The sequence below is a fragment of the Astyanax mexicanus genome, chromosome 18, assembly GCF_023375975.1.
Source record: "Astyanax mexicanus isolate ESR-SI-001 chromosome 18, AstMex3_surface, whole genome shotgun sequence".
NCBI classification, from domain to species: domain Eukaryota; kingdom Metazoa; phylum Chordata; class Actinopteri; order Characiformes; family Acestrorhamphidae; genus Astyanax; species Astyanax mexicanus.
In genome coordinates, this window is record NC_064425.1 from 10,639,529 (window position 1) to 10,651,666 (window position 12,138).

At 37.8% G+C, this 12,138-nt stretch overlaps 1 protein-coding gene across 2 annotated transcripts in view; it reads right to left on the reverse strand.

The window, feature by feature from the left end:
• LOC103042786 (chloride channel protein 2) overlaps positions 1-12,138 on the reverse strand; it is a 127,352-nt gene that overhangs the window by 10,307 nt on the left and 104,907 nt on the right. Inside the window, exons 18-22 of one of the 2 annotated variants that reach the window (XM_049466911.1) lie at positions 11,613-11,706; positions 10,642-10,706; positions 3,745-3,780; positions 2,600-2,704; positions 226-312 (exon numbers count right to left, since the gene is read on the reverse strand). In XM_049466911.1, coding sequence (XP_049322868.1) covers positions 226-312; positions 2,600-2,704; positions 3,745-3,780; positions 10,642-10,706; positions 11,613-11,706 — 387 coding nt within the window. Of the gene's footprint in view, positions 1-225; positions 313-2,599; positions 2,705-3,744; positions 3,781-8,138; positions 10,407-10,641; positions 10,707-11,612; positions 11,707-12,138 lie in introns of those variants that run through there. The other variant, XM_049466912.1, reaches the window with a different exon arrangement.

The following is a 12,138-nucleotide window of genomic DNA, read 5'->3' on the forward strand; positions in this document are numbered from 1 at the left end:
CCTCCTTTAAGCCCTGTCAAAAAATTGTCAATTTTTTTTGTCTTAAACTTTGATGTCCTTTATTGTTAATGTACATCAATATTTGTAAGTTCCTTTGGACAAAAATCTCCGCTAAATTTAATGTAATGTAATGTAATGTAATAACGTAATATTAAGCCCTTATACATGTAGCTTTAAATGCTACTTTATTGTTTGGTAATAAAGGTAAACTAAACTGGTACGTACCTCCCGTAGTGATACGACTCCTATTAGGCGTCCAATGCTGGTAACATAGGCATGGTCCAGTCCCAACAGAGAGAAAATGGTGTGAGTCTGAAAAACAGAAAAAAAAAAAAAAAAACATTTAATTAACTGCTATGTACAGACACTTGAAACATGAACTTTTCCTCAAAGTCTGTGGGCTGGTGGTCCCAAGGCAATTTTAGGTTGGTGTATTGGTACTTTTATGGAGATGCGGATTTCATTTTCCAGCAGGATTTGGCACACTGCCCACACTGCCAAAAGTACCAATTGGTCTTATATAATATTGTAATTTTTGAGACACTGATTTTTGGGTTTTCAGTGGGTGTAAGCCGTAATCATCCACAATAAAAGAAATAAACGCTTATAGTATATCAATCTGTGTGTAATACTTCTGTATAACATACAAGTTTCACATTTTAAACTGAATTACTGAAACAAAGTAACTTCCTAATAATATAAATATTGTTTGAGATGCACTAGTATAAACCGGGACTCATGACCTTAACCCATTTCATGACCTTATAAGGGCACTGGGCAGAAGGCATGAACGTATCTTACTCAATAAACCCAAACCTTGTTGTGTAATATGGTTCACTTGGCCTAAAGGCTTTCAAGGTCTTCCAAGAACATATTCCTAAAAAAGGAAAGGCTTAAGGCTCCTCTGTTGCTCATGAGAGTCCGTGCTGCTCTCTAGTCCAGAACTGAGGCAGATGGCTGACACTCTGCTCATGTCACTCTGATACAGATGGTGGTGTTCCATCTCCACATCAGCACCACCTCCCAGTTCTGCTAGTGTTAATTATTTTTCAATACCTTAAGTTGGTCTACTTTAAAGACTCAACACCACCAGTGGACTGCTAATGCAATGTCACCAAAGGCTCCTAAGGTCTTACAAGCACTTATTTCTAGTCAGAAAATACTCAAAGCTGCTTGGTGAGATGATATTGCATAGAGTTCCCCAGTCCAGAATACAGACTGATGCTTGTGATGCTTACTACTCTGGTGTCCACCTGGGTGTCCAAATTCCACACCATAAGCACTTTTCAATTCTACCACCACTGTCAATGTCTCATTCCTCCGGTCTACTTCTACTTCAATGACTTAATATGTCAAAGACACAATGGCAATAAAATGGTTGCCAAATATTTTAATAATCAATTTTATCCCAATTTTAGCTAGGCCAATTGTCCCACCCATTCAGCTGCTACTCAGTTGTATATCCCCCATAAATAGTTATGCCACAACACAAGGAGGGTGAAGACAAGCACACACCTCCTCCGACACATGTGAAGTCAGACTCCGCCTCTTTTTGAACCGCTGCTGATGCAGCATTACAGAGTAGCATCAGCAAAGTGTGCTCGGAGGAAAGCGCAGCGACTCTGCTCCAATACATCAGATGTCTAGTGCTGATCGACATCACCCTTTGGAGTGATAAGGGGACAGGGCGCCATCTACCCACCCAGAGAGTGCAAGGCCAACTGTGCTCTCTCAGGGCTCCGGCAGCTGAAGACAAGCTGCATGACCGGGATTCGAACCAGCGATCTCCCAAACATAGTGGCAGCACTTTAACCCTTCTTAATAATCAATTTTAATCGATTTAATAGATTAGCCAATTCAGCCCTACATATTTTCTCAGTTGGGGTTCTGTGGAAGGAATTGAACACTGACCCTCTGTCTTTAAGTTAGAGTCTCAGGAGCGTTCCCACAGCAACAGAGTCAGAACTGCAGCAACAGTAATAGCAACAGCATCATTACAGGGGTAACCAGGAGCGGATAAGACACACACACACACACACACACAAATTGCTGAAGCAACCTTTACCCTTATTCAGTTTTGCTCATGCGACAAGTGAGTTCCTGTGAATGGAAAGAGTTTGTGTGTGTGTGTGTGTGTATCTGTGTGTGTATGTCCCCTATGATGGATTTGTGCTAAAATCGCACTCCTAAATATTTAAAAAGCAGGACGAGGAAATTAGGCTGGAGCAGGGTGTGTGTGTGTGTGTGTGTGTGTGTGTATAAAGTGAGTAGGTGTGTGAAGGGGATGAATGGAGGACATTAGGCACATCCATTGCTAGCGGCAAGAGGGAATGAGTTTTTCGTGTGTGTGTGTGTGTGTGCACTAAAAGTGTGTGTGTGATACTGCAGAGAGAGAGAATCTTAATGAACATTTATTTGCTCCCGCTGCTGGGGACATTGTAAATGTGTAAAATGAGTAAGAGTGCGTGTGTGTGTACGTGTATGTGTGTGTTTGACTGTGTGTATGAAAGTGTGTGTGTAGGTTTACCTGATTATGTTAGAAGAAAAAACAGAAAACCATTTCATTTTAAGGGGTCTCACACTCACACTAAGTACACACCTTATGTAGCGAAGTGCGTTCCACCAGCTGAAAAGGGGCGGGGTCAATCTTACAGTTGTTGAAGTTGACCTGCTCGTCAAGCTGTAGCTCCTCCCACTCAGCAATCTGGAGAAGAAAGGAAGAGAGAGAGAAAAGAGCTGATCAGTGTTTTGCTATAATACACTATATGTATTTGCTTATATTAAAATAAATGGAATAATCAGATTAGCTTGACTGAAAAAAAAATATTTTTACATTTTTATTTCTAATTTTCTCCCATTTTTCACACCCATTCAGCTGCTAGTTAGCTGTATATCCCCTGGCTAAACATGCTGTGTGTGTGTGTGTGTGCAACAGATCGCCACATCAGTGTCAGCAATGGATGTGACATTAAGTTGCTGATTGATTAGAAGGGGTGTCCACAAAATGTCATACAAATATTTTTTTATGTTATATTAAAATGTAAATGTTGATAAACTTAGGATGCACTAGGCTCCCTGTTTCAGCTGCATATATGCTCATTGAAAAAGAATGTATTTTAGTAGAATGTAAATATATTAAAGAAGCTTAGTTGGACGTTTGTTTCCAGTTCTCTTGAGTCTCTGCACAGATCATCTTCATACTAGACTACATACGTCTGCTAGAGTGTGTGTATGGGGTAGGGGTGGGCAATATTATGTCATATACAATATATCGTGACACAGAAATATCGTGATATTAAAAATCCATATCGTGATAATAGGGCAGTTTATATGAATGCACTAAATATTCTGCAATATTTTTTGCTGCATTATATTAGTTTGCTATATTATTTATTTTGCCACATTATGATTATGCTGTTATACTCTTATACTATATTCCTGAAATTAATTAATTATTTTTCTGTTTTCCTATATCACCAAGAGTATCGTTATCGCAAAAATACCCTGAATTGTCGCACTATACCCATATTGTGATATTATTTTAGAGCCATATAGCCCACCCCTAGTGTGGGGGGGCTATTTTTATTTAAATTAAAGGAGTAGAAAGTTCAGATAACTGTGTGAAAATAAAGTATAGATAACCAACATTTCTACTTAAGTAAGGTAATGAAGTATTTGTACTCCATTACTTGATGCATCTGGGTAGAAGTGTGTGTGTGTGTGTGTGTTGGGGGGTGTAGTCACCTCTCTCATGGTCATGTCATCTTCAACATCTGGATCCTGTGGAAGAAAAGAGACAGTGAGACAGTGACACACACTCACACAGTCTGAACCTAACGTAACCTTAGCAACTGTTGCTGCTGCCTTGATAAACTGCCCTACAGTAGAATTATATAACCAAACAAGACATGCCTGCAATAAACACACACACACACACACACACAAGCCTGCAGGCTGCTGCAGCAGCAGGTGTGTGTGTGTGTGCGTGTATGCATGCAAGTGTGTGTGTGTGTGTGTATGTATAAACACTGCACTCCAACCTGCCACATCACATTACACATCACATCTCCCTGAACGTCAGTCAGTGTGTATGCGACGGAGTGTGTTGGAAAAAGGTCTAGCCCAAGATGGTATATTTCTGTGATTGTATTACACACACACTCTCTCTCCCTCTCACACACACACCGCCCCACACACGACTGATTAATGCCTTTAAATATCACTCCAGCTCCACACACGTCCCACCATTTCTCATTTTCTCACTCCCCCCAACTCTCTCTCTCTCTCTCTCTCTCTCTCTCTCTCACACACACACTCGCTCGCTCTGAATTCCCAGTCTCAAAATGGAATCAGTGACATCATTCTGCGGCTTCTCATCTCTCTCTCACACTCACACACACACACACACACACACACTCATACACGCAGAAAGTAACACTATTAATAATCGACCTCTCTACTTCACTCCAGAACGTCTGTGCCGCACAAGAGATTTCGGAAAATTGGGATTTTTACGCCAAACTCACAACATACTCGCAATGTCAGAATGTAGGATCATACATATATTCCATATATACAGTACTGTGCAAATGTTTTAGGCACCTGTGGGAATTTCAGTAAAGAAAAAGTGTCTTATCTGTGAAGTAAGTGTTTATTAGCTCAGTAAAACACATTACAGCATTACAATAAATACAAACAGCAAATTTACAAAAATCACTGTTTTCCTTAAAATATCTCCTAATCTCTCCTCATCCGAGTTTAATAGAGTTATGTCTAGTTTCTAGTTCTCATCGTATCAACAACTGGTTTGGTAAATTTTGGTAAATTTGCTAAATCAGCTGAGCTGCTGACGGAACTGAACATAATATACACATGCTGAGGGCGTACAGGAGAAATCTGGAACTACACTTTCTTTCTTCATCAGCTTGGCTCACAGGATGTAACATACTTAGTTAAAGAAGAGAATTCCTTTGAGAATGAGAATTCCTTTTTTTCCGTTTTACTGTATGTATGTTTTTTTGCATCTGTTTAAAATCATATTGCTGAGAAATGTGCCTAAAACTTTTGCACAGTACTGTATATACATACAGTACCAGTCCAAGTTTGGACACCATAAATTCAGCATTTTTTCATTATTTAAAAATGTTCTGCATTGTAAATTAATACAAGATTAAAGCCATCCAAACTGTTAAAAAAACATTTGTAATTATTTAGTAAACAAAAAATAGAGTTAAATATGTTTTACATTTCAGATTCTTTTAAAAAAACACATCTTGCTTAGATTAGACAGTTTTGCACATCTTGGCTGTATTTTCTCAGTCAGCTTTATGATGTAAAGTCACCTGGGATTCAGGCTTTCAGTTAACAGCTGTGCCGATGTCAGCAACTTGCACTGATTGAGCAGGATCTACAGGCGTAGCTGCAACATCTGTAAGTAACTGTGCTACAGGAAGCTGTTAACTTGTGGTTTCTGAGGCTTGTAACTCTGATTAACCTATCCTGTACAACAGAGGAAACTCTTGCTCTTCCTTTTCTGGGTTGGTCCTGATGAGCGATGAAATGTTTCAGATTGACTGACCTTCATTTCTTAAAGTATTTTTTTCTTTACTTATGTAAGTAATTCTTTCCATAGTATGAGAATATTACTAAAGTAGGGGTATTCACTGTATACTGTAACTCTACCTCTTCACAACTTTACAACTGATGCTCTCAAACTAACATTAAGAGGCAAGAAATTTAACTAATTTACTCTTGATAAGTTCAGCACAGCTGTTAACTGAAAGCCTCAAATTCAAGGTGACTCTACCTCATAAAGCTGACTGAGAAAATCCAGCCAAGAGGTGCAAAACTGTCTCTATCTAAGCAGATGAATAAGAATGTAAAATATAAACCATTTTTTTGGTATACTAAATAATTTCACATGTTTTTCTTCGTAGAACTAATCTACAATGCAGAACATTTTATAATAATGAAAAAAAAAACTCAGAATTTTAGGTATGTGCAAATGTTTGACTGGTACTGTACATATGTCATATATCACCACTGGTGATATAAGCAAAACCCGGTCTTGGTATTGAATATATATAAAAACAAATATGAAACACACACACACACACACACACACACCCTGAAGGCAAATACAGCTTGGAAGCATATCCTGCATTAATAAAACATTCTTTCAGTACTGCTAGCTTTGCAAAAAATAAAAAATAAAACCCACAGAAATATAATGAGAGAGCCTAAAGGTTAACATAATTCCCTCTCTGATAGAATACACACGTCATTTACACAGCATGCATATTTCAGAGAGAGAGAGAGAGAGAGAGAGAGAGAGAGAGAGAAAGAGAGAGAGAAAAAGAGAAAAAGAGAGAGAGAGAGAGAGAGAGAAAGACAAGACAAGAGGATATTAATTGCAGTGATTAGTGTATGAATGGATGTATGACTATGTGTGTGTGTGGGTTGAGGTTTGGAAGGTGAAGACTATGGGGTCTAGTTCTGCGTCAGCATTGACAGAGAGTCAGAAACACACACACACACACACACACACTCACAGCTCTGAACACACGATCACATTTCCACATTTCCTAATTAGTGCTTACTATTATTACCTCCATTTACGTACATATTAATTACCTTACCTATTCCCCATCTTCACACAGCATAGTGCAAAACGTAACACACTGATATTTCACTGCATTTAACAACATTGCTGGTATGCTGCAGGTCAAAATGACCTGTTAAAAAGAATATTATTACAGGAAAATACAGTTTAGGCCATTTTTGGGGGGGATTATGAGCTTAATTGCAATAAACATGTAAATGGAAAATGACTAATATACTGTGTTTGTACACTGATAAAGTACAATAACATTATGACCAGCCATTACTCCTGTTTTTCAGCTCTAATAATCATATTGGACACTTTGTAGCAGGTGTGAGCCATATTGTATCGTCCCTGATAATATCGGCAAAAATTTTGAATATCGTAACGGTATTATACCCTGGAATATCGTGCCATATTACCCACTTTTTTGCTGTTTTTAGCAAAAGAAAAATTCACACTTTTCTCACTTCCCATTATATATCTACTAGAGACAGATGATATCTGTCCAGTATTATTTATTTTACTTCAGTCCTGGATATATAAATATATTTGGAGTGCATTATTTTTAGTATCATGACATTCTGGATCATTGACTTCTGTTAAAAATCTGATAAAAAAAACTTTTTTTTATATATATATTTCAGTTAGCCATATCATATTGCATGCAATAATAAAATTCTAAATAATTTTTCTAATTCAGTGTTTTGTCATATCGCCAAAATATCGTTATCGTGAAAATACTATAAAATATTGTGATATTATTTCATAGCCATATCGCCCATCCCTACTTTGTAGTGAACACAGTGTTTAAAAACACCAGCAGCACTGCTGTCACAACCACCGTGCTCATCAGTGTTACTGCAGTGTTGTATAATGTATAATAATAATGATTATAGCGATATGGCCCTAAAATAATATCACGATATTTCATGGTATTTTCACGATACCATGGCGATTTAAATTAATGATTTGGTTTTTTTTCTCAAGAATAGACTACTGCAACAAAATGATTTTTTTTATTATTGCCTACGATTTATGCCACACCCCTACCTGAGATATTAAAAAATAAAATAATTTTATCAGATTTGTAATAGAAGTCAATGATCCAGAATGTCATGATACTTATAATGCATTCCAAATATCTCCATATATTCAGGATTAAAGTAAAATAAATGATACTGGTGGATATATAGTAGATATATAATGGAAAATGAGAACAGTGTGAATTTTTCTTTTGCTAAAAACAGTAAAAAAAAAAAAAAAAAAAAAAAAGTAGTACCCTGATGTGATAATTAGGGGTGGGTGATATGGCACAATATTTTTAGGGTATAATATCGTTCACGATATTCAAAGATGTTGGCGATATTATCGCGTACGATACGATATGGCACACCCCTATAACCCACCACCCAAATAATAACAGCTGTTCTGGACTTCCATGAATTATAGAACTACAAACTGCCTTATAAGATAAGTAAAGCTAAAAAAAAAAAAATGCATATTGGGTGTAGGTCCTTAATATTACACATGTACTGTTCTGGTAAATTGTATTTTTTAATGACAATAAGAGCTTCAAAGGAAAATAGGTACATACAATTTAGACCAAAACTGTTTATTTGTTAATCATCATCATAAGTAAACCATGATTTTATTACATTAAATAATAATTAAATTAATGTTTAAGCTAATCTAGGAAAAAAAAAAATAGTATGCTAAATTCAAATGTTTAAATTCGGCCTTGGGATTATTAGTATTGCTGTTCTTTACAGTTGAACATAACAGGAGCGTTTCACAGGTTCATGCTGAAGATGTATTTGGCCATAGTGTCATATTACCATGGCAACATCATCATCATTTATTGTGTGTTTACATCCAAAAAATTACTTCTATATTTTTTAAATCTGGTTTTAATCCTACTGGTTGCTGTAATAAACCACCTCTTTAAAGCAGATCAAGAAGTCACTCAGTTATAGCTATGTGACAATACAGCTTCTACACATGGGGGAGGTAGTTTCACATATGGCTACAGAAAAAAATCCTTAATGTAAACAACGGAAGATCAAAGGAAGATCAAATACTTGCAGCAAAACATTTAATTTCATTAACGTGCTTATAGAACTTGTTTTTTTGCTCATTCAGTGAAGGTTTAATGAAGCATTTTACAAGCAATATTTTATTATTATATTTTGATGGCGAATTTGCTATTTTGAGTTTCATTAAAAACGAAACAAAAAAAAAAAAACAATTACCAGCAAGTATTTGAAGATCTGGACTTTTGATCTCAACAAAATAACACTATTCTCTACTGACTCCATTTAGAACTTTACAAGTCAGGACCAGAACAGAACAGGCATTATAAAAATGACAATGAAATCTAAAGACTGGAGCTATTAAGCTCTAATTTTCTAAATGTCAGAAGAAAGGCAGGCATTATGAGTCACAATAGTGCCGTCTACTAGCAACACGTTACACAACTGGCCAAATCTGAAGACGTGGCTGATGAAAGCAGCTCAGCATGCTACAGTAGATATAACCCTTTATCCTGAAGCTGCTGAAACAGCTCAGATTATGCCCCCTCTGACCTTTAAACACTAAGCAGTTTCTGAATTACATATGATTTATTTACCGTTACAACAATGGGGTTAAAACTAGCATTTAATATTATTTGTTATATTATTCAATATCCTTTGCCTTACAAATTTGTCTGTCTGTCTCGGTGCGTCTGTCCATGTATCAGTCAATGGTTTTATCTGTCTGTCCATTCATCAATCTATCCGTTCATCCATTGGTCAATAAATCTACATATCTGTCCATCCATACATCAGTCTTTCTATCTAGCCATCCATCCATCACTGTGCGTCTGTCCATCCTTCAGTCAATGGTTTTATCTGTCTGTTCGTCTGTCCATCCATGCACCCATCCATCTATCCATCCATCTGTCTGTGCATTCATCCATACATCCATCCATCTGTCAGTCAATGAGTCCATCTATCCGTCCATCCATTGGTCAATAAATCTATATATCTACCTATCTGTCAATCAGTCAGTCCATTTGCCCATCTGTCCATCCATCCATCCATCAGTCAGTCAGTCAGTCAGTCAGTCAGTCAGTCAGTCAGTCAGACAGTCTATAAGCCTACCCATCCATCCATCCATCCGTACATGCATCCAGTCAGTCAGTGAGTCTATCCATCCATTCATCCATCCATCCATCCATCCATCCATCCATCGACCTGTCAATCAATCAGGGCCCATTTATCTGTCCATCCCTTAGTCAATAAATCTATACATCTGTCCATCAGTTAATCCATCTACCTTTCTGTCCATCCATCAGTCAGTCAGACAGTCTATAAGCCTACCCATCCGTCCATCCATCCATTCATTTATCCATCTATTCATCCATACATTTATCCATCCGTCAATGGGTCAGTCCGTCGGTCAATTAATATTTATCTACCTGTCTGGCTGTCTGTCCATCAGTCAGTCAGTCTATCAGCCAGATGGACAATGACCCCAAACACACATCAAAGTTGGCTGTGTAATTACAAATAGTGCACCAAATTTGGATTATTCTGCAACTGCACCAAAGAAGTTCAAAGGTCAGAAACGGGCATAAAGGAGGAGGGTGTTTATGATAATGCATGGAGACGAATGGCGTTTTGATTGGATGAACTGTGACGGGCCATGTTTCAGTGAAACCCCTGATGGTCAGGTTATAGTCCGAGGTTCTTACCACGACCGATATCCGCACACGCTTGGGCTTCCTGTGCTCAGGAGCCACCGCATTCTCCACGTTATTGTTCTTCCATCAGGAGACAGGGGGCAAAACGTTAACACAACCATAACATTACCTCTAACTAGCGCTTCACAGCTCTACAGCAACACTGCAGTTAATGTGGCTAAAGGCCAGAATCTGCAATTGAGTGCAGCGACTGAATCAGACTTCCTCTTAATCAGAAAGAGCTGGGGAGTGCGTGGTGAGTGAGAGAGTGAGAGTGTGAGAGAGTGTGTGTAAAAAAGTGTGAAGCCTCCCCTACCTCCACTGCTGCGGCCTCTGGGTGGGCGCAGAAGAGACTCTTCAGAGCGATGCCCGAGTCCTGATCTGCGAGAGAGAGAGAGAGAGAGAGAGAGAGAGAGAGAAGTTACATCACTAATAATTATGCTGTACGAGAGTACACTTATGAATAGCAATGTACAAAAGTACGTGACAAGCATATGGCTGTGCATATTACGGAGGGAGGACAAAATAATGCAAACCCCATGCTTCTTGCCATTTTATTAGAAACACACAAATAACAGTACTTCCAACAGTAACATACATTGGTAGTAGTAAATTTGTAATAAACTGGTAATAAAAGTAATGTCTCTACTAATTACTGGTTTAGACATCATTAATTAAACATTATTAAATATGTAGTATATGTAGAAGTGAATAACCCTATTTACAGTGAATAGCCCTATTTAAGTAATGTATGCATATTATTTAATGGCTATTATGACAAGAACTACTCAACTAATTAAAGAAAAAAATACTTTAAGAAATGAAGATCAGTCAATTCGAAACATTTCAAGAACTTTGAAAGTATTCTTAAGTGCAGTCCCCGCAAAGACCATCAAAAACGTTATGATGAAAGTGGCACTCATCAGGACTGCCCCCCCCAAAAAGAGCAAGAGTTTTCTCTGTTTAACAGGATTTACCAGCTTTAAAAAACGCAAGTTAACAGCTCCCCAGATAAGTATTCTGGAGTATTGTGTTTGTTTAACAAGTTTAAGTTACTACATGATTCCTATGTGTTCCTTCATAGCCTGGATGACTTCAGTATTCATTTCCTAAAAACATTTATTGCAAAGAAAGCATGAAAGTAATTGGTCAAATGGGTTGGCCAAAGACATCATCCATATAGAGCTGTGATTGGCCAGGATGTTCATTTGCTAACTGCAGTAATATTGATTAATAACAATCTTTTGTGCAGCCCTACTGTGTGCAGCATTGAAGGTATCTCAGTACCTCTCTCCACCACTGAATGTCTCTTAAGTGCTGGTTTCAGTGGTTTAGGTGAGACAGAGCGGGTAGGACTGATCGTGGACTCCTCTGTAGAAATCTGCAACACAAACACACACACACACACACACACATTACACACTGTAAAAACAGTATGTGTCTAAAGATCTCCAGACACCAGAACATCAGTGAGGATAGATAAAGAGAGACAGTGGTGTAAAAAAGGGTTTGCCCTTGTTTCAGATTATCAAATATATTTAAATATTAGATAGACATCATGCCAATATCCAAAGAAATTCAAGAACAAATGAGAAAGAAAGTAATTGAGATCTATCAGTCTGGAAAAGGTTATAGAGCCATTTCTTAAGTTTTGGGACTTCAGCGAACCACAGTGACAGTTATTATCCACAAATGGTGAAAACGTGGAACAGTGGTGAACCTTCCCAGGAGTGGCCAGCCGACCAGAATTACCCCAAGAGTGCAGCAACTCAGCGACTCATCCAAGAGGTCCCACAACATGACTCCATTATAA